This window comes from Propithecus coquereli, unplaced genomic scaffold (genome assembly GCF_000956105.1).
Source record: "Propithecus coquereli isolate 6110/MARCELLA unplaced genomic scaffold, Pcoq_1.0 Scaffold184, whole genome shotgun sequence".
In the NCBI taxonomy this organism is placed as follows: domain Eukaryota; kingdom Metazoa; phylum Chordata; class Mammalia; order Primates; family Indriidae; genus Propithecus; species Propithecus coquereli.
The window spans coordinates 3138540-3166232 of record NW_012143190.1 but is presented as its reverse complement, the minus strand read 5'-3'; the positions used below and the strand labels follow the sequence as shown (position 1 = coordinate 3166232).

Sequence of the window (27693 nt, the reverse complement as noted above, 5' to 3'; positions counted from 1 at the left end):
ATGTTTTGGTTACATGAATTGCTTTTGTATAGTTTGAGTCAAAGACAAAAGTGTGTCCATCACCCAGATAGTGTGCATCATGCTGGTTAGGTGTGAATTCACCCAGATATATAAATATTTTTAATGCCTTTCACTATATTTTTTTAGCTTTTTATTACTTAAAAATACTTTTTCTGGTATTTAGATATGTTATACTTATTATCTAGTGGTTACTTTTTAAAAGTTTGCCTTTATAAAATGTCCTATTTCCGTTTTTCTTTAGATAACATCCGTTTATTCCCTATGATATGTCTCTGTAAAACTAGGTTGTATCTCCCTCCTCCATCCTCCCCCTCTCTTCTACCATCCAGTTTAACCAATAGTATGTCTTTTATCTGATTTTATTGTTTGCCTTTACACTATTAAATATGCTTACATATATATGTGTATATATTTGACCTACCAACTTTAAACTTTATCTTTATACTCCCATGTATTATGGCACTTGACAGAAAGTTGGCATTCTCTTCCATCATTTGTATCTCTACTTTTGCTTTTTCTTAGATGTGTAGTTAAATAAATTTACTGCTACCTGACTGTCCCTTGGCCAAACTCCCATTCATCTCTTGACTGGCTGGAGTTCATCCTCTAGTAGTTTTCTCAAGAAATGTCCATTTGAGGAATGTTTCCTGAACTCTTACATGTTTAAAATGGTTTGTCTGTAGGCTTTATACATTAAAGAATAGCCTGTTTAAGCATAAAACTTTATCTCATACTGCTTTCTTTCTTCAGTGTCTTGTAGGTGTGACCCCATTGTCTTCTGGCATTGAATGTTGCTGCCAAGAAGTATGTTGCCAACCTGATTTTCTTTCCTTTTTGCTTAAATATTTAAAGAATTGTCTTTATCTTTAAAGCACAAAAATTTTGCAAGGATATATGTTGGTATTGATGATACGAGAACAGTTTCCTTATATACATTGTGCCCTTTCAACATGTGGAATCAAATCTTAAAATTCTTTTTAAAGAATTAAAATTCTTTTTTCTTTTCCATTATTCTAGATTTCTTATTTTGGGCTCTAATTATGAGTATGTTAAATTTGTTTTACCTATATTCTATTCTACTATTTCTCTTTAACACTGTGTTTTTTTCTGTTTTACTTTACTTATTCTTTTTATTTTTATGAGTCTTACTATGCTATCTGTGGTCTGTTTTCCCTGTGCTCCCTTATAATTTAACTTCACTTCTAAAACAATTTGATTCCTTTTTCCCCCTGAGTTTAGTAGGTTCCTGTTTCACATCCTCTCATGAGTTCATGTATCTGATTTGTAGTTTTCCTTTAGAACTGTGATACCTTTGTGCTAAATTAAAGCAGCACATCCCCGTCTGAGTGCCGAAACACATGTGTTAAGTTTCACTTGCAATCTACCCTCTCTTAAGACAGTGAAAAAATCAAATGATTTAGAAGTTTAAAGCATAAATATTTTCAGCAGTAAACTGTACTAAAGGTCCTGGTACTTACATGAAGCCTGTGCCTGCTAGTAATCCAATAACTTGCTATCTTGTGATCATCACAAACGGAGACGTAGCCTGGGAGAACTTCACAGGCAGTCTCTGCCTTCCTCTGGGTAGTTATACTCTCCTGCTGCTTTGATGAAATATTGCTGGAAGAAGGAATAGAGTAAGCAAATACAGAAAGGACAACAGGAACATATTTTGAAGATCTCAGATTGGTTGTAGGAGAAAAGTATTTCTACCTGTGTGAATTGCTATCCAATATAAATGAGGATTCTGTGCATATAGAATTAGAGTAGAGTAGAAACTGGATAGTCAGCTACTATCTGCCATTGCTGGATATTTGGCTTTGAAGCATAGGAGACAAATTTTGACTAGATTTAAAATTATTCACAGAATTGGACTTTAATCTGCAAGGAAGGGTATAAATTTAGGGAAGAAAAGAAGAATAAAAAGAAAAATTGGGTGAATCCATGTGTTCAGGAAAAGGCAAAGGAGCCAGCAAAGAGGACAGTGGAGTATCAGAGAAGCAGGAGAGGAAGTATGGAAATGCCCATGTTAGAGGGGGGCCCTCCCATGGATCCAACGACCTGCCTGTGTTGGGGAGATGGCATTAGTGACACTTGAGTGAGAATATCATGTAGTGAAGGTATGTTCATGGTGAGGAGAGAAGAACCCAGCAGCTGAAAGCCCTGGTGAGGTGGGGTGGAGAGCGAGGGATCCCGCAAATAAGAGAAGAGGGCAAGCCCTGGTTATGGAGGGTCTTGGGGGTGGGCAAAGTGGGGAGGGAGGTTTCAGCAACCAGGAGCCAGGACGCCCAAGGCTAGGTCAGGTTCAGGGGACGGTAGCCTCAAAAGCTTAGGTTTGAATCCAGATAGATCAGGATTTGACTCTCAGCTCTTTCACCTGCTGGATTTTAACCCTAAGTGATAGAAGTTAGGCGTAAGCAAAACCCTATCGTTAACAAGAATAATGATAACTGCCATGTATTTAGTGCTGTCCGTATGCTAAGAACTTTACAAACACTATCTCCTTGTCTCATTTAACCCTCATAAGAATTCTCATTAGATGGATTTTATCATCCCACTTGTACGGGAAGGGAATCCGAGGCTTAGCATGATGAGGTGATACAGTCACTCTCAGAGGATTAGTAGGAGGGGAGCCAGGGCTCAAAACCAGGCTCTAAAACCTGTGTCCTTAACTGCTCTGCTGGACTGTGTTTGTTCCCAAAAAATGAGTATCCCGGCCTCAGGGGCACACAGCCTTGGGACTCCACCAGGCCTGGGCCCATTCCACCGCCGCACCTCTCTGCCTTTCCTCTCATCCTGACTCGATGCGAAATCTGTTGGGGTACCCAGTAACTTAAAATGGAAAAGTTGAGAAGGGAGCATGAAGCCCAGCTCCCTGAGCACTGAGCCCTCAGCCAGGCCACCAGACACTGCCCCCACACCTGTCCCTACCCTCTAGGCTTCCTGGTTTTAGATGCAGCCTGTACCAAGGCCAGGCTCATCTCCCGGACATCCCAGTCCACCCATCTGTAGATCAGCACTCGCAATCCCGGTTCTCCTGAGCTGCTGTCTGTGCAATTACGCAGGGTAGGAAACATCTCCTGAGAGGATCTGGCCCCTTAGACAACTGACGAATGTGCCTGTTGTCCGTCCTTTTTTCTTCTCACTCCAGTGGCCTCTGGGACCCTTTCCACACGCACAGACACGAACATACCGAGTCCCTGGGATGTTCTTTAGAAGCTTTGAAGGGAGCATCTGTGAGCTGAGTGCCTGTACATGGCCCCTACCTCCTGCTCACCTCCCTCCCAGTCTCACCTCGCACTTACTGAATCCCTGTTGCTACCCTCTGTGGCAAGGTTAGACCAGGATGCTCACTGGTTAGAGCTGTAGGGCTGGTGCGTAGCAAAGCGAGCGTGAATCCGAGGCAGTGACGGAGCATCCAGAGAGGCTGCGAGCAAGTCAGCAAGTCAGGAGAGTGAGAGGTCACTGGGAGAACAGACGGACAGGCCTTTGTTGATGGCTGGACAGCTGCCTTCTCTGTGTGGTCACAGTTGAGCCTTTAACAGACTCTGTGTGTGCCTGTCATAGGGACACACCCCGTTCCGCAGTGTGGGCCTGCCACACTGGCCCCCAAGCTCCGCCGTGGTAACTGTTCCTGCCTTCGACTCGGGCCTGAAAGGGCTCGTGGCAGGCCCTGGGCAGGGTCTCCTGTTGGGACTGGGCAGGAGCAGCAGGACAGGCTCTTTCTGTGGCTGGGAGAAGCCCAGTGGGGCGGGAGTGGGCTGGCTCCCGGGAGCAGTGTCCAGCCCGCAGAGCCAGGTGGCCACAGCTCTGCCAGGTCCAGGTCCTGTGCCTGGGGCAGCCTTGCAAGGGCAGGCAGCTCCATGGAGAGAACCAAGACACAATGGTGTATCCAACAAGGGACTGCAGGTGAATGCTTTAACCAAGCCTCGTTTTCTGTCTGTGACATGCCAGGATAATGCCTGCTCCTCACTGTGGCGAGGACGCTGCCCCTGTTACACCAAGAGCCCAGCAGGGGCTCCACACAGGCTGTTCCTCTCCTGTCCCATCCCTCTGCACAGCCAGAGTTCAATGTACCAATGCTGTTGCTGCCACTCACAGCAATGCTAGTGTGTCTGCGTTTCGTGACAGGAGCTGGGGTCCAGAGTGCTGCTCCTCTGCCTCCCCTCCTCATGACCTTCCTCCTTAGCATGAGTTTGACCCTTGTTTGGCACTTGTCCCCCAAGCCCTGCATTAGAGCAAGGTGCGCACCCAGGCCATTGCACCTGCAAAGGTGTTTGAGTTCCCTAAAGGCAGAGCCTCGTCCTTGTCCTTCTCTTCGTAGAACCCGAGCCCTGGAATGCTAATGCCCATTTGATAGTTACTATCACTTAAGCTCAAAAATGCCAGGTCTGGCCACATAGGTAGTATTTGTACGCTGCAGTTCTGCACACTGTGACTGTTAGTCAGGTATAGGAGTGAGAGTGCATTCTCTGATTTCTTATTTAGTTTGGTTTTACCCAAACCAAGCCTGTCATTGCCACTGCCCACCCTCCGCTACTCCTTCTAACAGTAATGGGGTCTGCATTACACGCATGCCCCCCACCTATTATCACTTACAAAAATCCACTGTAACTTTTTTGTTGTTGGGATGGTGACCCAGATGGTTTTAGTTTGCTTTTCTTACCCACTGAGATGGTGCCAAGATGTGTCTGTTACAGGCTTTGTTAGCTGACTATGGAGGGGAATGTATGATTAAATTGTAAGTGACTGTGTAATGTGATTTAAATATCATGATTGATAGTATCAAGTCTGCAATGGAAAGAAGTAGAAAGAATAAAGGAAGATGTTCCGATATTGTTTTATACATTTAAAGCCTCACTCTATTGTGCATACATCATTCAGAGTGTAATTAGTCAATATAGTTAATACCTGCAATTCAAAGCTAACCAAGAGAGGATAAGATTTTATTGGCCCCTTACGAATGAGGCTAAGCTTTTAATCCTTTGTTTTCAAAAAGCACGTGATGCCTAATGGAACCAGATGCAGTGTGTGCTGGCTCCTTCCTACCATTCGAAGTGTAACTGACTCTCAGAGTCAGGAACCAGAGCCCCACACGGTGTTCCAGCTCCCCCAAAGAGCTCCCCCTAGTGTGAAGTGTCAGCTCCAGGACCCGGTGTGGAGGGTGGGGGCCTGCTGAGCGCTTGCCCACACCAGGCACACCAGTCCAACCTGCGTCTCAGCACAGGGCCTGCGCTAAGGTCTGCGCCCTACGAAGGCTCTCTAACAAGAGAAGCCCTCCCAAGTTTCTGCCTTTCCCATGTTAAGCTTAAAAGAAAACCTGTGAACACAAGCCCAAAGAAACTTTGGGAATTTTCTTTTTTTTAACTTTATGCTTCGCTCCCCTCGGAGAGTAAACTCTGCAACTTGCTTTTCAAAGGGGGATGTGGTAATTAGGGATGCAATGTTTAGAAGTGTGAGTGGATCTAGAGGCTATGAGACTAGATGTAAAGTCCCATTTTCAGATGGACATCAGTTATGGATGTGAAATTCTACTCTTAGAGGTTATGCAGAAGGCCATTTTACCCCTTGCAAAATCAAAAACTACTGGTAGAAAGTTCGTTATTTCATGTGCTATTGAAAAACCCTTCTTGTCACGGTTCTTTTCTACAATGAGACCGTTACTCACACATTCGTACTGTGATCTCTTGTCATTTCTTGTCCATAGGCAAAAACTGGGACCTGACAGCCGCTCTCAGCGACTATGAGCAGCTCCGACAGGTGCACACAGCCAACCTGCCACATGTGTTCAACGAAGGGAGGTGTCCCAAGCAGCCAGAGCGGGAGCCGCCCCAGCCCGGGCACAAGGTGGAGCGGCCCTGCCTGCAGAGGCAGGACGACATTGCCCAAGGTACTGCTGCGGGCTGAGCCCAGGCATGGCTGCCCCCTGCCGGTGCGCCATGGCTCGCAGACAGATTGGGTGGTGCAAAGAACGGTGGAGTCATCCCCTTCTAGCTGCAGACAAGTAGGACTCCCAGTGCATCATGCCTTACACTCTGTGGACACGTCCTTTGCAGCTTCCATTCATGGCTCCTACCTCTGCCTCAGAAAAGCAGAACAATGAGTCCAATCCCTAGGTCCCCAACAGCCCTTTAAGTGATTAAAAATGAGCATTCCTCTAGTCCTCGTTTTTCCAAACCAAATATGTCCAGTTCCTTCAATTATTTCTTAAGTAGCTTTATCTCCTTAAATAGCAAATCCATTCAACATCACATTCAAGTATGTTAACTGACCTTTTAGTTCACCTGTTCCCACTGAACTAAAATGTCCACTTTGCCATATATTAAATTCCCAAACGTACCTGGGAGCTCTGTTCTTCTTTCAATGGAAAAGAAGACAAACTCTGTAAAATAATTTAAGGAGATTTATACTGAGCCAAATTTGGGGACTATGGCCCGGAGCCACGTTCAAGGAGACTTTAGCAAGTGGAATCGCTGTGGTTGGGTTACAGTTTGATTTTTATACATTTTAAGGGAGACAGGAATTACAGGTACAAAAATAAATCAATACTTGGAGGGCATACATTGGTTTTGCCCAAAAAGGGCAGGACATCTTGAAAGTGGGGGCTTGCAAGTCATAGGTGGATTTAGGGATTCTCTAGTTGACAATTGGCTGAAAGAGTTAAGTATTGTCTAAAAGACCAGGAATCAGCTGAAAGGAATGTTTAAGGGTCTTCTATATTTCATGTGATGCTACATTGGAATCAGGTTGGGAAGTAAACAACATCATAAAAACCTGTTTACTGAGTTTTTATCATTTGTAGGCATGACTCACCAGGCCCCCTTAGAAAGGAAAGTTTGGAGGCAAAGAAAAAGATCAAAGTTCAGTCCTCACTTCCCACCCGTGTGGCTGACCCTGTTATACTCAACTGTAGTAGTTTCATGTAGTATTAATATTACTCTCTGTTAAGGCAAACCACTGCATTGCTATGCTTTTCCAATTTTCTTTTTACCATTTTGAATATTTACTCTGCCATATAAACCTTAAAATTATAATTCTGATTAGATTAGACTGGATTTTTAATTTCATTTTAAGAATAATTGACATGTGTAATATTGCTCTTCCATCTAAGAACATTACGTATGCCTCTTCATGTATTCAGATTCTGTTAAGGCTCTAGGCATAGAGAAAATCATTTATTTATTTATTTATCTTTTATCTAGTCAACTACATAAATTGTCTTATTAGTTATAATAGTTTGTTCTAAGAGAATCACTTGGGTTTTCTAAATATACAATCATATCATAGGAAATAATTTAATATTCTTCTTCATATTGACACAGTTAATTCAGTTTCTTGTCTTATTGCATTAGGTAGACCCTCCTGAATTGTTATGAGTGAATTTTGTCTTTGTTCCTATTAGTTCAGCCTATCGTTCAAGCTATATTTGAATCTACATCTTGGATTATTCTTGTCTGCTTATTCTGCTGTCTAGAAAAGCCACAACTGAGTTAGAAATTTTAATAAACATTATCTGTTTCTTCTCTTAGTTTTATCATTTCTGCTGTATATGTTTTGAGGCTATATTGTTAGGTATATATGTATTCATAATTCTTAGGTTATCTTGCTCTAAGATTCTTTTTTAGCAATACATAGATGTCTCTTTGTCAAACCATCTGATATAATGGTTTTTATCTTGAAATTTGTTTTCAATGTTAAACCAATACCCTGACTTTCTATTGCTTTACATATGCCTGGAATATCACTTTTTCTGCTGTTATTTTCAGCCTTTTTTTATGCTTTCATATTAAATGTGATTCCTGTAGATAATTGATCATCAGGTTTTATTTTATCATCCAATCCAAGAGTATCTGTTTTTTGAGTCGTGAATTTAATCCATTCTTTTGTCCCATTTTCTCTGGCTAATTAAGTTTTTCTACTGGTTTGAAAGTTATACATTCTACTTTTACTCCTGTTGTAATCACCTCTATTCCATTAAAATCAATATTTTGGTTTTCTTATTATTTTTAAAAACTTAACGAGTACACATTACCCTGAAAAATAGAAGTGTCTTAATATGTTTTTATATTCTCCTTTCCTTCCTCTACTTGCTCTCAGTCATATTTAGATTCTTTTTGTTGCTTTTGCTTATTTAGGCAACAATTAATATCTTCATTTATACGTATTTGTTTCTTTTTTGCTGAAAGAATCAAAGACTCCTTCCAAAAAGAGTTTCTCATAGTGAATCTCCTAAGACATTGAGTGCCTAAAAAGATTTACATGGTGTACTTAAATTTTCGTTTCATGGAATAAAAATTCTAGGTAAAAAAAAATGATTTTCCTTGAATACTTTGCAACCCTTCCTCCGTTGTGTTCTTGCGGCAACTATTCTGTCTTCTGAGAGATTCCCTTGACCTGATAATCTAACATCCCAATTCACTCTTCACATGAGTGCACTGTTAGTCCCATTCACTTTTCTTCATTCTGAATTAGTTCTTCGTCATTATTATTATTTCCCGTCCTGACATTCTATCTCTTTGCACATGTTTACAAGGCTCCTTTTTGAATCTTGTCCTGCTGGTCCGTTTATTCCGCTTCCCTGGCCTCGGGACTTTGTTGACCTTCTCTAACAGTGCTTGCCCTCCTCAGCTGTTTCCTCAGTTTCCTTGTGAGCTCCTGGGGCCTGTGGGCATCGGCCGTCTTCACTGCGGTACACAGCAGGCTACAGGGACAGGAGCTCGGGCTGTGGTCAGTGCTCCTTGGAATGGGAGTGGCGGAGCGCTCAGTCTGGAGAGCCTTGAGTGTTTTCATTTGGGCTCTAAATGTTCCCTGCCTGTGCCCTTCCCCACAGTCAGCTTTTCTCCTGAGGGAAGCTCCCTGCACCTCTCTCCTAGAAATTGCTCATTTCCGGGGGCTGCCACCCTCTGTTGTAACTGCCGAGCTCTGAGGAGTGTTGGAGAGAGGCAGGAAGGCAGTGCTCATTGTCATTGGGCCCACCCGGCTGCACTCCAGTACCGCCTGGCGTTCCTCCGGCTGGCACCGAGCCCACTCTGCCAGGATGATGGGGGCGGCAGTGGCCTGTGGGGGCCATGCTGGGGAGAGGAAAGGCACAGCCAGATGTCCCCCAAGCCCCTCTCCTTAGGGCCTTGTTCTTCTGCTCCTGGGGGTCTCCAGGGTGGGTTCAGGGAGAGGACGCTGAGGCTTGTTCACTGTCTTGCCCCTCTTGTTGCATTGGTGTTAAGTTCTGTTTCATTTCCGTCATTAGACCTGACTCAGGAGGGCCACCTCCCTCAGTCGTTTGGCTCAGTCTTGCACTTAGGGCCTGCCTGACTGTCATTCCCTCAGCACCGCACAGGTTGGCTCCTGGCATCTTCCGTGCAGCGGCAGTCCAGGCAGTTCCTGCTCTTTGGGGCTGGCAGCAAACAAGCCAACCCGTTATCTTACCCTCCTGGGGAGGGGGCTGGGAGGACCTTCCTCTCTGCTTCAAGAGAGGTTGACAGAACCAGGGCCTAATAAGTGCACCTGTCACCTGCCACTATCTGACTTTTCTCTTGTGTCATTTAAGGAAAAAAAAAAAGACAGGAGTCTATCATAGCATAATCCTATTAATTGGGCCTTGTGAGAAAACATATCTATTTTTAATACAATAGAAATTGTAGAGTTTCTGAACTGAATTTATGTATCCCTTAGTTGAGTTGTTCCTAAAATCATAGTGTACTAAAATCGAAAATGGAGCATCCCATATCCTAAATCAGCATTTGCTGACCCCTTAGCCAAATCTGGCCACTGCCTATCCTTTAAATGAAGTATTATTGGCACCCCCACGCCTGCTCATGTATGTGTTGCCTACAGCTACTCCAGCACTACTGAGGCAGAGTCGAGTAGTTGATACTGAGACTGGCCCACAAAGCCTAAAATGTTTATATCTGTCCCTTTAGGAAAGGGTTTGCCCACCTGTTTTAAAGTGTACCTGGGATTGGTTTGAATCAGGTGTGGTAAGACACACAGACACAGAAATGACTGTCATGAAGGAAGAAGATTCACTCACGGTCCTCTAGAAGCAGGGGACAGAGCAGGGGAAGCACCAGTGTCAGTCAGGAGGCAGAGGGAGAGAGGGGAAGGTGGGCCAGAGCCTTTATTGTGGTTTCTGTGACCTTTACCCTGGCTAAGAGCTGGTAGAGGAGGTGGTTCAGAGTCTGCCCCTGGACTGGCTGGTTTGCACATGACAGGCAGGCTCTTGAGCAAGTCTTGTGCTGTCTCTAAGAACTGGTTAGAGCTGGGAGGGGCAGCCTGTCCCCCGTCAGGGAGGCCCCAGGTGCCCAGAGCATCAAAAACACAGAAAATAAGAAAATATAGTTAGTACATTTCCCTGGCCTAAACTGTCAATGTTTGAGTTGACTTTGTCAGTGGTCTGGAAATTCTATACATTCTCCCACTAAGTTCTTTTTTTTTAAACCTATGTTTCTCTGGGGAATAACTTTGATTGTGGTAATTCCTACAAAACATTTCTCTTATACATCCAAAAAAAGGATCAACAAGTTCATGTTTAAAGAATGAGTCTGTGAGTGTGTGCATATATATGTGAGAGTATGTGTCTGTGTGTGAAAGCAAGAGTGTGTGGGTGTGTATATGAGATTACACATGTGTGGCCAGGAAGGTGGTGGTGAGGAAATGTTAGAAGTAGGAGCATATATTTCCATTATTTGATCTTCAACACAATCTGTTTTTAGTTCAAAAATGCTTTTTTCCTTCAGACTCTGAACATTTCATGATTTTGGAACTGCTTCATAGCATCACATTGTACTACGAACCGCAATGTTTTAAGGCCCTAGTAGCGTCTCATTAGTTGGCAAATAGGTGCTGACTGATAAGCCCAGAATGAGCATGGGTGACTCTGGCCGGCAGATGCCCAGTGCTGAGAGCAGCCCGTGGTTGTCTGATCACCGGGTTGCCGATGCACAGGCCCCTCAGTTTTCCAACGCCTCATGTCCATCACCATGGGGTCCCCAAGGATGGGGCATTTCCTTCTTTCCCAGGCACAAAAAGGTAGTTTGTATCAAGAAGAGTAAGACCAGAGTAGATCATGATGTTTGAGAATGCTGTGACAAGAGATATCCAGTCAGAGAGAACTACATTAAATGACTTAATATGTGTGTTCTGGGGAGGGTCATGTGGGATGTGCTTATCACAGTAACTTTAGGAAAAATAACCTATCTTAAAATCTGAGCCGCAGTGGAGAACACTGAACAGACTGCTGCTCGTGTTAAATACGTAAATGCGCAAAGACAAAGAGCCATCTCCCTGGTGCCATTTAGTGCCTGGAACGGACAGCTCTGCAGAACTGAGTTAGAGATAACTTCAGACCCAAAAGCACGCCTGGGGCTCTTTGGCATTGCTGGTGTGTGCTTGTGCAGTGGGCTAGCAGCTCGCCTCGTTCCAAGTTATTTAATGACTCACGTCAGTGCCACACACCAGGTGGTGGTAATGTTAGTCCAGCAGCAGGACGACCTGCAGGATAGGAAAGGGTTATAGCACAGAAGGGCTGGTGCGGAAGGATAATGTGTGTGCATGTGTATGTGTGTGTGCATGTGGATGTGTACAGGCCTAAATGTGTGTAGTGTGTATGCATGTACACATAACGTGTGTGTACCTGTATGTGTGTGCAGCATATGTATGTATTATATAGTGTGTATCAGAACATCTATGTGCATACACGTATGTGTATATTGTGTAGTGTGTGTACGTGAACAGGTGTGTATGGATGTGTCATGTGTATAGTGTATCATCTAGTATATGTGTGTACATGTGTATGTGTGTGTGTCTTCATGCATGTATGTGTATGCTGTATAGTATGTGTATATATGTAAACTGGTGTGTAGTGTATATGTGTCTAGTGTGTGCAAGTATGTGTGCCTGCGTATACTTTCGTGTATATGTGTGTGCATGTATGTGCATAGCATGTATATGTATATGTTCAGGTATATGCATATATGCAGTTTGTACATGCACATATATCTGTGTGTATGGGTGTACATGTGTGTACACATGTATATGTGAGCATGTGCATGCATGTGGTTGCAATGTGCATGGTTGTGTGGGCATGTGTACCCATGGATTGTGAGTGGTGTGTTTGCCTGTATACATATGTGTATGTGTTTGCATGTGTGTGGTGTTATGTGTGTATGTGCATGTGTATCTGTGTGTGTATTGTGTGCATATGTGTGTTCATGTGTAGACACAGAGCCATACCTACACCACTCAGTCCCTGTGGCTGTCCTTCCTTCTCCCCCTGCAGAAAAGCGACTTTCCCGGGGGATCTCCCATGCCAGCTCAGCCATCGTCTCCCTGGCCCGGTCCCACGTGGCGAGTGAATGCAACAATGAGCAGTTCCCCCTGGAGATGCCGATCTACACATTCCAGTTGCCAGATCTGAGCGTGTACAGCGAGGACTTCAGGAGCTTCATCGAACGGGACTTAATCGAGCAGGCAACGATGGTAGCTTTGGAACAGGCAGGTGAGTGGCTCCTGCCAGCAGGCTCGCGCTCTTTGGGCTTGGCGAATGAGCGAGCTGGCATAACATACTCAATGAGCAAAAGAAAGACACGTGTTCTCGGACCTTGGCAGTTTTCAAGTAGGATTCTAGATGCTTGCACCAAACCTCCTAGTCTAAAGACTGACCGTGCTCTAGCCCAGTACGGGCTGGAGGGAAGGGCTTGTGATTGGGTGGTGCTGAAATCTCTTAGGTTTTTCCCTTGCTCCTAAATCCCAGTCCTTCCCTACAGAGAACTCTATGCATCCTTGCCTTGCTTCTCTCTGTCCCCACCCAATTCTTCCATGGGTTTGAACAAAAGATAAGAAAGACTGTGGGCTTTAGAGAAAATAGGAGACCTCTGTCACTTCCTGTGGACATGGGCAAGTCATGTAACCTCCCTGAGCCTCAGTTTCCCCATCTGCAAGGGTGAGAAGACAGCTGACCCGGTGGAGCTTTTTGACTACTAAGTGACATGTGCCTTCTGTAGTTGTTAGTTCCTGCCCACCAGCCTTGCTAGCCTCCAGGTCAAGGGAGCACAAAGCCTGAATTCAGTCTCCTTCCTTCTCCTTAATGTTCCCTCAACACGCGAACATCCCAATGAGAAAGAGTTTCAAGGAGCAGGTCAAACTTCTCATCTTTGGAGTTCCCAAGGAGAAAATAATTAGTCCAAAACAAACGCCTAAAACGGATTTAGGTTCTTTCTAAGCAATACCTATCTCACTTATTATCATGTGCATTATAAATATTGCAAAATCACATATTTGGGGGCTTCTCAGACACACATGTAGAAGACTCTATGACTGTCTTCTGAGGCCCACCATGCACCTCCCAGTGGGGGCTGCACCTGCCTGCATGGGCTGACAGTGTGCACGGAGCGTGTCCTCCACCGGGGCAACCCCTGATCCCACTGGGGCTGAGAGACAGGCCTTTCCATACTGACCCAGCCGTCAGCCAGCTCCTCCATCTGCCATAGAGTGGAGCCGCCACTCCTGAAGGCCTGGCCCATGGAGATGCTCCCAGATGTAACATCCCAGAAGAGCAGGTAGGGAAGCCTCTGCCTGAGCACCAATGTGAGAGGATTCTTTTGAGGGCTGCAGCCAGCAATGCACTGTTAGGGAGTGGACTTAGCTCTCAGCCAAGACCCAGTAAAAATTGTAAAGCACATTTGAGTGTTTCAAAGAAGACAAAAGAGAAAGATCTGTAGGTTAGCATGATCCTGACATTGGTGGGTGATCAGGCAGGATCTTGGAAGGAAAGAAAAGGTGGCACACCAAAACTAATGAGATGAGACTGTTTGCCCAGGAGCGGGCAGGGTTTTAGAACACCAGCAAAGGACAGCGCTGTTCCTGGGAGTAGCCCTGGCAGGGTCATTGCTACCATTGGGCCTGGCAAAGAGGTAAAAGATGAAAGTAGCTGCATGGAGACAGCCACTGGCAGAAGGAGTGGCTTTTGGGAGAGAGAAGATGCTGGGGAAATAAATTCTCTGACCACACTCTTCCTCCACCATCCAGGCTCTTACTGGCAGAAGGGCAGGTTGCAGAGAGCTCATTGCTGTGGTCCATGCAGGTCACCCTCTGGGCACAGAGCGGCGTGGAGAAGGGTAGACAGTAGATCTGCAGGGCAAATGGGAAACATCGAGATAGTTGACGTGTCAGAGATTCTGTGTGGTGGTTTCATCCTATGGCTTGTTGGAATAATCCAAGGGCTGTCCTTATTCACCACTTTCAAGAGGGAAGCACAGATGCATTTAGACAAAGGACGGGGTGGTGATTATCGGGGCCTTATGTGTATCGGGCAGGCTTTCAGTCAAGTCTCAGCCTCACTCGGGGAAGCCTCATCAACAGTGTGCGTGGTTTTAGAAGAGGCTCTGCATTCCCGGTGACCGGACCTCAGCTGCTGCACAGCCATCAAAAGCAGCCCAGCGACTGGCACCCACAGCCTTTCTGTGTCTAACCTTAACATCCTTGGTGGATCAACAAACAGAACAAAAAAGAAATCTGTCTGGATTAGCCGTGCTCTAAACCACTCACCGTGGGGGCTGGCTGTTTTAAAGATGTTTCTATATGACTAATTCCAATAAGATGTTTTTCAACAAAAGACTCAGTATTCATAGAGAGGGGGAAATCAGCATGAGTTAAGAAAGAAACAAGTTTTGTGAGTGGCGCTCTGTTGAATGCACCGGCGGCGGGCAGCTCAGACCTCCGTGCAGTTCAGCACTGACAGTTGCTGACAGCACAGGTGGCTGCTACAGGTGCCCACGTGCTCCGCCTCCTTTACAGCCCAGAGCCCTGCGCAAGGGCGTAGGTAGAGCCCACCACGTTGGCCTTCTCCTTCAGCTCTTCCATGCTTGGCAAAAGTGTTTACTTCTTTTGAATGTCTTTTCTGTTATTTTTTCCATATTTCACATACCCATTTTTATCACTTACATTTTTTTTTCTTTTTCTTTTATTTCAGCATATTATGGGGGTATAGATGTTTAGGTTACGTATGTTGCCCTTGGTCCCCCCCCGCCAAGTCTGTGTTTCAAATATGTCCATCCTTCGGGTGGTGCGCATTGCACTCCTTGTGTATACAAATACCCGTCCCCTCCTCCCCCCTCCCCCCTGCCCAACATGCAATAGATGTTGTTCTGATATGTGCATTTATGTGTTGATTAGTTAATACCAATTTGATGGTGAGTATATCACTTACATTTTACTTTCCAGACTACATTTTAAAAGGATGCTATTTGATTTCGACCACCAGTCTTGAGAAACACCTTTTGAAAACCCAAGCTTACTGAGTTAGGATGTTAATTCACAAACAGCTCATTGTTTATGTCACACACTGCACCGTGGAAAGAGCCAGCAGCAGGTATCAGTGATCAGGCCACCACCTAGGTCCACCTGGTCTGCACTCGTGGGAGGCCTTGGGGAACGTGGCTGGTCCCTACCTTCAGGGAGTGGTCAAAGGCACTCATGGCACAGTTAGCACATAGAGCTCAGGGGTCTGCCTCAGGCAGGAGTCCTAGGAGTCAACGTGTCTCTTGCTTCCTGCACACTGAAAAACAATGCATGTGCACTGACAGCTGTGTGTTCATGCCCTAGCGGAACGAGACAGTCTCTGTGCTGGGGGAGCAGGGACCCTACTGTAGGCACCGTCCACCTAACTTCGTGGAAATTCTCTTTTCCTTGGCTCTCAAGCAGAGGCTTAGACTAGCTGATCTCTCAGGCCCTTTCTGTGCTCGGATTCTGGTGGGGAGCCCCGGCTGGAGCTAGGTGGGTCCCCTGAAGTCCCCTCCCTGGGGACTGAGGAGTCCGGCCCTCCAGCCCCGCCAGGCTGTGCTCCCAAAACCTCTTCTCCTGCTACCCTGGGTTGGGGAGGGTTGGGGGTTGGCAGCTTGAGCTCTACCATGAAACCACAGGCTGAAGAAGTTGCTGGGGTTGCTGGATACAAAGTGTAAATTCCTCTTTTTAATAGTTTAGTGCTCAGAATGGTTATGAGTAAACTATTTATATGGAATATTATTTACTTGTACATAGGAGATTGAAATATAGATCTCAAAAAAATGTAAACAGTGAAAAAATATCCACTTGTTTCAGGGACATAGAAACGTCCCTGTGGTTGGCAGGAAATGTCATCTCTGTCATAAGACCTCAGTGGGGGACTTCCCTTTCCTTTGGGACTATGCATGAACCCTGGGCTCATGTGGTTCGGAAAATGGCCAACAGTGGCCTTTACTCAGTTAGCATTGCTGGTGGTCCGGCAGTCCATCCTGGGGGGCTTGACTCCACTCTCTTGGGGCCGTGCATGATGTGGGCATTCAGGGTGTCTTCCCGGCCTCCTGAGGCACGTGGGCAGCCCCTCTATTTGTGAGGCCTCCACGTTGGTGGGGCACCAGTCTTGAACTCCCACAGAACCCACAGATGGGGGAGACTAGTTTTCCCCACACCTTAAAATCTTGAAGGATACAACCCACTCCCAACTGATGACAGTCTCAGAGCAACAGAAGGGCACAGTCTTCAGGACCTAAAACCAGCTGACCTCCTGAGAGGGGAGGGGAAACACCTTTCATTCTCTAGTGACTAGCCTGCCATTGAGAATACAGGAAACCATTGATTTCTCCAGCGGGTGACCCTGCTGCAGTCCCACGTGAGAAGACAGAAGACTCGGAGGCCAGGGTCTCTGGGTTTGGGAAGTGATAGCCAGTGCCTGGTTCAGAAGCTCCCCACCATGTGGGTGAGATGGTGTGTGGTACTTCAGCAGGTCCTGGGTGTAAGGGCAGAGGCATTTTTCTGTGACTTGGTAATCACTGCATACATGGGAGATTGAAGTACAGTTGTCATAAAGTACTTAGGGACACCTTTCAGTTTTGGTGTTGAGTCTTGTTTCCATGGAGGATAATTGCATTGGGGCGAATCTGCCAGAGAAGCTGTGAGATGTGGAGGAGGCTTGCAGGCTTTGGAGCAGCCCGACCCTGGCTCCAGTTCTGGGTAGGCTGGGAGAGCTTGGCCACGTCACTTGGCCCTCGAGGGGGAGCCTCGCTTTCTTCCATCTGAAAGTCAGAGATGTGTGGCAGCTGCCAAACAGAGACAGATTTGCCAGTGTGAGCCTGTGCTGTGCCCCCACTAAATTCCCCGTCCAGGTCTGGGGCTACCTCCGCACATCGAGCAGATGAGATCCCTGCCCTCGTGGAGACTAAGTTCCCCTGGGGAAGAAAAGCCAATAAACAGGTGGACCATAAAGATGGGGTGAGGCAGGAGGCTGTTGCGGAGAGGTTAAACCACAAGGTAGGGGGCTCAAGCAGACGGGAGGGTCCAAGGCATCCTCTTGGGGATGGCTCTAGGGGCAGGGACGGAGGGAGTGATGGAGACAACATCAGGGCCCAGGCATTCCTGGCAGAGGGAGCCTGGCACCAAAGGCTTAGCATGTTTAAGGAAGCCAGTGTCACATGAGCCTGTGGAGCGAGGGCAGGAGAATGGTAGCCAGGGGCCTGGGAGCCCTCCTGCGACCTGCAGGTTAACTGTAGGGTAGGATGTGCAGCCCACAGGCCTTGCTGGTGGAGCACAGGGGCTACGGCAGACAGAGAAGAGTTCAGTCTGAGAATGATACCGGTAACATGTGGGCAGGTGACAGTGCCTGGGGAGAGGCAGATGCCTGGAGGAGGGTAGGATGGGGGTGGCAAAGAGGCCAGTACTGTCAGGCAGAGCCGAGATTCTGGGGAAACTTGTAAACGTGCTATCCAGATGAGCACATGCATCTGGTGCTGGGGAGAGATATGGGCGTCGGAGTCAGTGGTGTGGTGAGACCCGTGGGATGGGACGAGCTGCTCCTAGGACGCTCCCGCCATACCCCCCCCCAACGGTTCTGGGCAGTGGTGAGCACCAGTTGGATGCGCTAGTCTGGGGCTCGGACAGAACAGAGAAGCAGTCCAAGGACTCGAGCTGGGGCCCTGCAGTACCAAGGGCTCAGGAACAGACAGATCCAGCAGAGAAGATAGAGAAAGCGTGGCCTGGGGACCAGGGAGAACCAGGGGTAGGTAGCAGGCCCAAAGCCCAGGGAAGATGCTTCATGGAGGGAGTTATCAGTGGTGCCAAATGAGCCAGTAAGTCGAGGAACCTGTGCACTAGGCATCGACCTCCGGATTTGACCGCTGGTTCTCAGGGAAGCCACGGACAGGATGCTGTGCTGTGCCTGGTGCAGAGGGGGCTCAGGAAGGGGCTTCCCTCTCTCTTTTCTTCCCCTTACAGTTCATCACAGGCTGCTGCAATTCGTGTAGGGGTCACATTTTAGCCACCCAGTGGTCACAGCGTGGTTCCTGTCCAGACACCATAACGGACATAAGATTCTCAGCTGTGCTGTATTGATGAAGCAGCTGTCTCGTAGGGCTGCTGCGAAGATTAACCGAAGTTATGTTTGCACCGGGCTGGGTACATGCTAAACAGTGAACAAATGGCTTCCTCTCCTGATTTCTTATTTTATTTTCATAGAGTGATTTTTTTGAATTTTTGCTATGAAGGTATATATTTTGGCCAAATAGTAAGTCTTTTTGTTAATCATTATAATTTTTCATTCATTTAGTAAGCATTGATTGAGCACCTATTGTGTGCCAAACACTATCATTAGTATCAGCAACAAACAAGACGAAGAACACAGAGTCCCAGCCCCAGAGGAGCTCCAAGGACAGAAGGAGACAACCCAGCCCAAAGCATCGAGGGCCATGAGGGGGACTTTCACAGAAGCACGTGAAAGGCACAGCGATGCTGGGACAGGGGGCTCAGAGGAGTGGGTGCACTGCAGTGATATTAAAAGGAATCACAGGGTCACATGCAGGGCAAGAATTCAGTCATCTTTCTCATAGAGAATTGTCACGTTTTGGTTTTCTTTCATTGAAGTGTCTTGGGGAGTGATGAGCAAAATGACATGTTATTTTAAACTGTGTGGTAACCATCTGTTACAAAGCTCAAGTTAATTGGCCCCATTATCATGTGTGAATCAGAGGCCTGTTGCTTTGGAAAAGTCAGAATAAGTGACTAATAGCTCCTCACGCAGGAAACTACCAGCCCTCCTTGATGGTGTTCACCTGCAGTTTTCTTCTTTGCAGGCGTTGAAGTTTTTAAAATATTCACGATGCCGGTTCCCATGTCTTTTCCTGTTGTTAAGTGAAGTTATTTCCTGGGGAGATGTGAATGACCACTCTGTCAAAGCCAGGAATAGGAACGTTGAGCTGTGAAACTTTTCAAACCTTCCCAATTGCACTCCTTGTGTGAGAAACGCCTTCACCTTGGGCACCCCGTTCTGGGTTCAGCTGGAGCTGTTAGAATAGCACTGGGCCCTTCTCGGTTCTCCAGAGGCTGCAAAGTGCTGGCGTGTCTGGGTCATCTTTCCAGGATGGTCATGCCTGACCTACAGCCCCAGGAATGCTCTCACCTGGGTAAGAGCCTTGTCTTCTGGAAGGCAGCTTACGTCAAACCACTAAGTATCGCTGTCCATCCACCCAGCTGCTCCGGTGGGCTGCAGCCTGCTTCTCTGCCCTCTCCCGCCCTGTACATGCTCTCACCAGCCCGGCTGCAGTGTTCTCTGCAGCTCCCAGGAGAAGCTGCCTTCCTTCAGTGCGCTCTGGGATGGGGGATAGTTTGAGAGTGGGGGCTCTCTGGTGTCTATTACACAGCCGCTAATCCTGTTAGATCAGGGCTCCACCCGATGGCCTCATCTCATCTTAATTACTTCTGTAGAGCCCTATCTCCCAACACAGCCATGCTGGGGGTTAAGGTTTCAATATATGAGTTGGGAACACAGTCAATCCATAACATATGAACCACTGCCAATTTTTGATTACTATAAATAGTGCTGCTGTGAACATTCCCATACACGTTTTTGGTGAGCAGATGAATATATTTCTGAAGATATATACAGTGATCCCTCAGTATCCATGGGAGATCGGTTCCAAGACATCCCCCACAGGATGCCAAAATCTTCAGATGCCCAAGTCCCTTCTATAAAATGGCATAGTATTTGCATATAACCTTCGCACATCTTCCCATATACTTTAAATCATCTCTAGACTACTCGTCATACTAGTACAATGCCTACACATCTCTTCATTCTTGTGGATTCAGCGTATTACTTGGCACACAGCAAATTCAAGTTTTGCTTTTTGGAACTTTGTCAAATTTTTTTTTTTCTAAATAACTTCTATGGCAGTTGTTTGAATCCATAGATTTGGAACCCATGGATATGGAGGGCCTACTATACTTAGGAGTTGATATTGTTGGATTATAGGATTTGCATATATTCAACTTTATAACAGTTTTCCAAGTAGTTTTCCAAAGTGGATGAACCAATTTGCTCTTTCACGATCAAGAGTTGCTCTAGGCTGGGTGTGGTGGCTCATGCCCGTAATCCCGTGGAAGGCCAAAGTGGGAAGATAGCTTGAGGCTAGGAGTTGAAGACCAGGCTGGGTAACATAGCAAGACCCCATCTCTACAAAAATAAATTAAAAATTAGCCAGGCATTTCCTGTAGTCCCAGCTACTCAGGCAACTGAGGCCGGGGGATGGCTTGAGCCTGGGAGGTTGAGGTTGCTGTGAGCTACATTAGTGCCACCACACGCCAGCCTGGGCAATACAGCACAACCCTGTCTCAAAAAAAAAAAAAAAAAACAGAGTTGCTCTGTATTTTTCTTCTTTTCATTTTAGTCATTGTGTTAGAAAGGTAGTGATAGCCACATAGTGGTTTTAATTTTTATTTTCTGATGACTAAAAGAACTGGGTCCTTTCACATTTTACTGGCCGTTTGGATAGCCTCTTTTGTTGGATGCCTTTTCAGATTTTTTGCCCATTTTTAAGTTTGCCTTTTTGATTGATTTGTGGGGATTCCTTATATATTCTGGGTCTGGGGCCTTTGTCAGATGTGTATTGCAGATATCTTCACTCACTCTACTGATCGCCTTTTCACTCTCTCACTGATATACTTTAATGAACAGAAGATCATAACTAAAGTAATTCATTCACCTTCCTTCCCCTTTACTTTGAAAGCTTCTATTTCAGTTCAAGAAATTTTTGCCTACCCCAAGGTCCTAAAGATACTCTCCTGCCTGTCACATTTAAATCTACAATCCATCTAAAAATGATTTTTATATATTGTGTGGTGTGTGATGAAAGTCCATTTTCCTGTATATTTATCAACCTGACCTGGTACCGTTTATTGAAACCATCCTTCCTCTATTACACTATAGTGTAACCTTCGAGATAAAGCTGGTGACTGTGTGTGTGGGTCTGATTCCGACGCTTCTGTTCTGTTGGTTCATCTGTCCTTGGAACAACATGACCGTAGTTTTACAGGTTGAGTATCCCTAGTCTGAAAATCCAAAATTCAAAATGCTCCAAAATCTGAAACTTTTTAAGTGTTGACATGATTCCCTAAGTGGAAAATTCCACACCTGACTTCATGTAACAGGTCACAGTCAAAATGCAGTCAAAACTTTGTTTTCGCTTATAAATTGTATTAATCTGCTCAAAGAACCTGTTTTAGCCTCCCTTGGCATTTTCATTGTACATTTACTTCCTCTCTCATTAATCTCTGCTCCTACCTTTATTTTTTCCTACCATCTTCTTCTTTGGATTAGATATGCCATTCTTGTGGCTTTATAAGATGAAGCGTGTATTATTATCTCTTCTTTGGTAGTATGGTATAATGCTAGAAGTCATTAATTTTCTCTATGCAATGCTATAGCTAGATCTTACCATGTTTGATGTTATTCTTCTTTATCATTCAAATTGAATCATATTCCAATTTCTATTATAATTTTATCTTTGACTCATAAGTTATTTAGAAGTACATTGTTTAATGTACAAAAATGGGGCTCTTTCTATAGTTTTTTTTTTTTCTAGCTTAGTTCTTCTATGGTCAAAGAATATACACTGAATGATTTCAGGCATTTCACAGTTGTCAAGACTTGCTTTATAACCTGGCGTATAATTAAGTTTTATAAATAGTTCATGGGCATTTGAAGAAAATTTGAATTCTGTCAAGTATAGTGTTTTATGTATGTTAATTATATCATATTTGTTAAATTTTTTAAATTTGCTAGATCCATTTGGGGGTGCAGTGTAGGTGTTAGCTGCATCAGGCAACATATCCTCATACAACATCATCTCAGGCAGCAAGAGAGAGTCCCTGATTCAGTCCCTTATGAAAAATAGGCACCACTCTCCCGGTGTCACCAAACCCAAAACTTGTCTGGCCTAGGTCCAGTTGCTCGAATTACTGAGACGGCAAATATTGCCAGGGAAGAAGGGGTTTTATTGTGATTGATGTCAGCCAGGAGATGAAAGATATTTCTCAAATCCATCTTCCTGATTGACTAAGGGCAAGGGTTCTATAGCGGGTTGTGGAATGCAGGTCAGGTTGTGTGGGGTCTGAAGTCATGGGGTCTGCAAGTGGTCTGATTTAGAGTCAGCTGTTGGTGATGGAAGGTGAGTCTTCAGGAAGTCCTGTGCAGAAGTTAGGTGAGCAAGAAGATTACAGTATTTAGTTTTGACTGGTCTGAAAGTCTGAGGTATTAGGGAGAGAACAAAAAAAAACATTAGGGGCAGGGTCATTTTGTAAGACCGATTATACTGGTAGGTGCTCCAACAGATCTCCTCTTCCATGTTAGGGGCCAGGTGACAGCACATGGCCATACCAACACCAGTCCCCGGCAAGGGGAATGGAATTGCATGGGTAGTCTTGGCCCTATCAACAAGCTGACAAGTGGGCAAACAATGGGGTCTGCCACATAAATGCAAACCACCTGCCTCATTAGCATGTTCCCTTTCCCTCCTCCGCCCCATTCTCTGCTAACACTCCCTGCACCTGTTGACTGTCGCTGGAAGCCACTAGCAGCTGAGATCCAATTCGGAGGATGAACAAGGCCGGCCCTCTTTAATATTAAATGTCCCAGGCTCTCAGGTGTTACAGCCACTCCGTTGAGTTTTACGCCTTTGTAAGCAAGAATCCTATCATTTTCTTTACTTTGTGGCAACCCAGTTTTAATATCTCCCAGCCTGGATGTTCATAAAGACTTTTTAAAAGTCAGTTAGACAGGCTGTTTCACAGCCTAGAGAAAAAGAAGTTACTAAGTAATTGCATGTTATTTCCAGTGATGTCCCCAACAGGTCATCCAGTGGTACTGCCAATTAAGGCTCATAATTGCATTTCTCATTTAGCTTAATAAGGTGATTTGCAGGTAGTGAAAATACACCAATTTGTTAGCGTAAGTGTTAGCATCTTCATATAATAGATGCTTGCCTATTTAATTTTGTAGTATTAATTTTAATACATGTTTTCATTTAAAATTAAGGGCAGTTATTTTATGTCAATAAAACTACCTGTCATTAAAGTGGAATTACTGAATCTTAACCAAAAAGCACTGGAGAGCAGTTAGGGACCCAGTTTAAACAAAGTACTGACAAGTTTTATTACATTAAACTTTGTTAATATGGTAACATATTAGGCAATAAATCTCTGACTCTAAAATAAATATACTTTTGAGAGCCTTAATTTTCAAGCATTACTTGCAGCCTTTATCTTTCATATTTCATTATTTCTGTTCTAAAAGCAGTAACACCTTTAACTAAAATTAATTCTTAATAATGTTAGATGAAATGTATAAATGTAAATAATATGCTGCCCCTTCAATTGCTCGAATCCTATTAGTATTATATTCTTTTTTAAACAAAGAATTTTCAACTAAAATATGTTTTTGCAACTTCTTGGAAATATCTGTTATGAACATTCTCACTTGATAGAAATTCTCAGAGTTGAAGACCCTTAGACGTGACTGTTATATTTAATCCCCCAAATAAAAAAAATATGTGTCACTAGTAGTTTCATATAACATTAGAAAGTTGATACAACCATCCATAAACTTCAAGCAATTTTTAAAACCATTTTAATATTATCCAAGAAGCAACATGTAAGATGACGTTTGTGTCACTTGCACAACACATAAGATACTGTCATCGGATGAGCCAGGCTATATATCCTTTTTCATAGGTACGTTCTCTTGAAAAGCAGCCATGAGCACAAATGCACCTGCCATCCACGTAGAATGGAGTCTCCTGTGGCTATCACTTTGAGACCTGTGCCTCTCTCCTGTGGTGTTCGTCCCACATCCCTCCTGGTTCCCATATTTCTCTGCTTTTGGTTTTCGCCCTCATTTTGCTGGAGTACATCCTCCAGAAGCTTCCTAAGAAAGAGTGAGTGAAGATGTCTCAGCACACATTCACTAGAAAAGCAGAGCCCGAGTTAACTATTAAGGCCTAATTATTAATATTTCAAAGATGCAATCCCAGATTTGTTAGCGACTAGTCTTACTGAGAAACAAGGCTGCTATGAATATCCTTGTACAAGTCTTATGTTTTCAATTCTCTTTGGTAAATACCCATGAGTGGGATTGCTGGGTCATATGGTAAGTGTATGTTGAACTGTATCAGAAGTTGCCAAAAGATTTTCCAAAATCATTATGCCATTTTACATTCCCAATAGCAAAGTATAAAAGTTCTAGTTGCTTCACAGCCCCAACATTGGCTGTTGCCAGTCTTTTTAATATTGTCACTCTAGTAGGGTGTGAAATAAGGACTCATTGTGGTTTTAATTTTCATTGCCCTGATGACTAAAACATTGGGCCTCTTTTCATGTATTTTTTGACCATTTGCAAATCCTTCACAGTGAAGTATAATATCTTTGTAAGTCTTCTGCCTGTTTTTATTAGGCTTTATTATATGGTTCTTGTTAATTTGTAGGAGCTCCTAATATATCTATTTACAAATCCTTTCTCAAATATATATTTTGCAAATATTTTCTCCAAGTCTGAGGTTTGCCTTTTCACTTTGTAATGGTGTCATTTAATAGACAGACATTTTTTTATTTTGATAAAGTCAAGTGTATTAGTTTTGAGATACTTTATAGTTTTAGCTTTTATATTTAGGTCTATGAATCTTTATAAATTTAGTTTTTACATTTATGTCTATGATACACCTCAAATTAATTTGTGTTATGGTGTGAAGTAGATATTGGAGTTTTTTTTTTCCATGTATAATTCTAGCACCATGTGTTGAAAAATACTTTCCTTTTCCCATTGAAAGCCCTTGTAGCCTTTATAGAAAATCATTTTACCATAACTGTGTGGCACTGTTCTGATCTCTGTATTTTGTTCCATTAATCTATTTGTGTTTATTAATCAACACTGCATCATCTCAATTACTACAGAGTAATAATAAGTTATGAAATCAGGGACTATAAGTGCTCCCACTTTGTTCTTCTTCAAGATTACATCGATTGTTGTAGGGTTTTTTTGCACATCCATGTAAATTATAATCAGTTTATCAATTTCTTAAAAAGTAAGCTCTGGGATTTGGCTGGGGTTATGTTAAGTCTATAGATTAATTTGGGAATAATTTTATATCATATCAATAAGGAGTCCAATCTATATGCATGATAAATCTCTCCACTTATTTAAATCTTCTTTATATTTTGTCAGGAATGTTTTATAGTTTTCAGTTTAGATATCACATATCTTTCATTAAATGTATGCCTAAATATTTTATGTTTTTAATTTCATTGTTTTAATTGTTTCTTGCTGGTATGTGGAAATACAAGTAATATTTGTATATTGATCTTGTGTCCTGAGATCTTGCTAGATTTAAATTCACTTATTAGGGCTAGGAGTTTTCTGGTAGATTCCTAAGTATTTTCTACATAAAATCATGCCATCTACTAATAAACACAGTTTCAGTCATTCCTTTCTCATCTTTACACCTTTTATTTCTTCTTCATACTGCTCTGGCTCAGACTTCATCAGTATTATAGTGCTTCCTGCCTTAGGTTGAAGCATTCACTACCTCACCATTAAGTATCATGTTAGCTAGAGAGTTTTCATAAGACACCTGTATCGGATTGAGAAGTTACCTTGTATTTCTAGCAGTTTCATTTTTGAAGGATAATTTTGCTGCATACAGAACTCTAGATTGGAGGTTATTTTCTCTCAGCACTTGACTGTTTTCATTCCATTGTGTATAGACTTCTATCTTAGTGTTCCACTTTATGTATAATATTTTTTCTCTGCTTTTAAGAGTTTCTCTTTAATTGTCAACAATTTTACTCTATGCTTTGGTATGGTTTGCTTTGTATTTACTCTTGTAAATGTTTATAGACCTTCTAAAATCTGTGTCTTTCATCAAATTTGGAAAATTCTTGACCATGATATGTTCAAATGTTGCTATTTTTTATAAAACTGAATCATAATTAATTCCAAATCCCTTAGGCCCCTTTTGGCTGGACTGCCCCCCGGAGGGTGTACCACATAGGCCAGCCCAGGGTTGCCATTAGGCAAAAGAAACAAGCAACGTGGCCAGAAATGATCAAGGTGGAATTTGAATTTTCAAAACATGTCTAGGTAACCCCTACTCTGTTCATCTTGTTCATTACCGAAACAGATGAAAGGGCATGGTCCCTTTCTGAGACAGCCACATTTAGTGAAAAAACTGCCTTTCTAGGTACTGTTATAGATTGGGTATTTGTCCCTACAAAACTCATACGTTGAAACCCTAACCCCCAATGGGATGGTATTAGGAGATGGGGCCTTTGGGAGGTGACTGGGATGAGAACCCCACGATGAGATTAGTGTCCTTATAAGAACAGGGGAAGAGAGTTTGTGTCACAGCTTAGGAATCCTGAGCTTATGAAACCCTCGACTTTTATAATGGGCTACAAGCAAACCTGCCGACTTTTGTCCTGGAGGGAGACATTATCTTTATTTTATTGGATAGTGAACAAACTTTCCCCCTGCCACACAGAAAGGCTCTCTGTGTTCATACAAGAGCTCGCTGTGTTCTGTGGGCCCTCCCTATGGTGGTTCCAAATTCTGCTACACTTCCCAAGATATTTTAGCCACTCACCCTGTATTCAGCAAAGGACCTCAGGAAAAAGCCAGATACAACGTGCTTACGGCCCCCCAAGTCTTACTGAAAGCTTTTCTGGATTCTCTCCTTGAAGTGGAAAATTTTCTCCACCAGGCTTTGCACTTACATTTGTGTTCTCAGCCTCCCAACCCTACTTAGATTTTGCAAATACCCCCAGGGTAAAAGCAGCTACAGGTGCTGGCTCACCTCTGTGAGGTTTTTGGTTTTTGTTTTTCTTTAATTTCAGAATATTATGGGGGTACATACATTTTGGTTACATATAATGCCTTTGCCTCGCCAAGCCAGAGCTACAATCTCTAGTTTCTTAGCCCCTTTAATTCTCAGTGCCTCCGCAGCTTTTAGCTGCCTTTCTAAAGATAGTTGCTGTATTTGATCGCTTCTCTCATAGGCAGATGGGCAGGTTTGCCCTCGGCTACTCCATCACTCCTGGAAGCAGGAGACTGCAATGGATTATTTTTGAATATTAATCCTATTCCTATCCCTGGAATAAATCCAACTTTAACGTTGGCAATGTGGTGATTGTTTAATGTACTGCTGGATGTATGTGCTAAATATTTTCTATTTAGCAATTTTGTTTATAATTGTTGTCATGTTTATTAATGAGAGAGACTGACTTGTAATCTTCCTTTCCTGTAATGTCCCTGGCAGGTTTTGGTATCAAAGTTGTGTAGGCCTCGCAAAACAAGTTGGGGAAAGTTCTCAGATTTTCTATTCTCTG

At 43.9% G+C, this 27693-nt stretch overlaps 1 protein-coding gene across 1 annotated transcript in view; it reads left to right on the top strand.

Moving 5' to 3' along the window:
* OTUD7A (OTU deubiquitinase 7A) overlaps positions 1-27693 on the top strand; it is a 93207-nt gene that overhangs the window by 29103 nt on the left and 36411 nt on the right. The window contains exons 3-4 of the mRNA XM_012642702.1: positions 5729-5911; positions 12296-12514. Of these exons, the coding sequence (XP_012498156.1) occupies positions 5729-5911; positions 12296-12514 (402 nt within the window). The remainder of the gene's footprint in view (positions 1-5728; positions 5912-12295; positions 12515-27693) is intronic.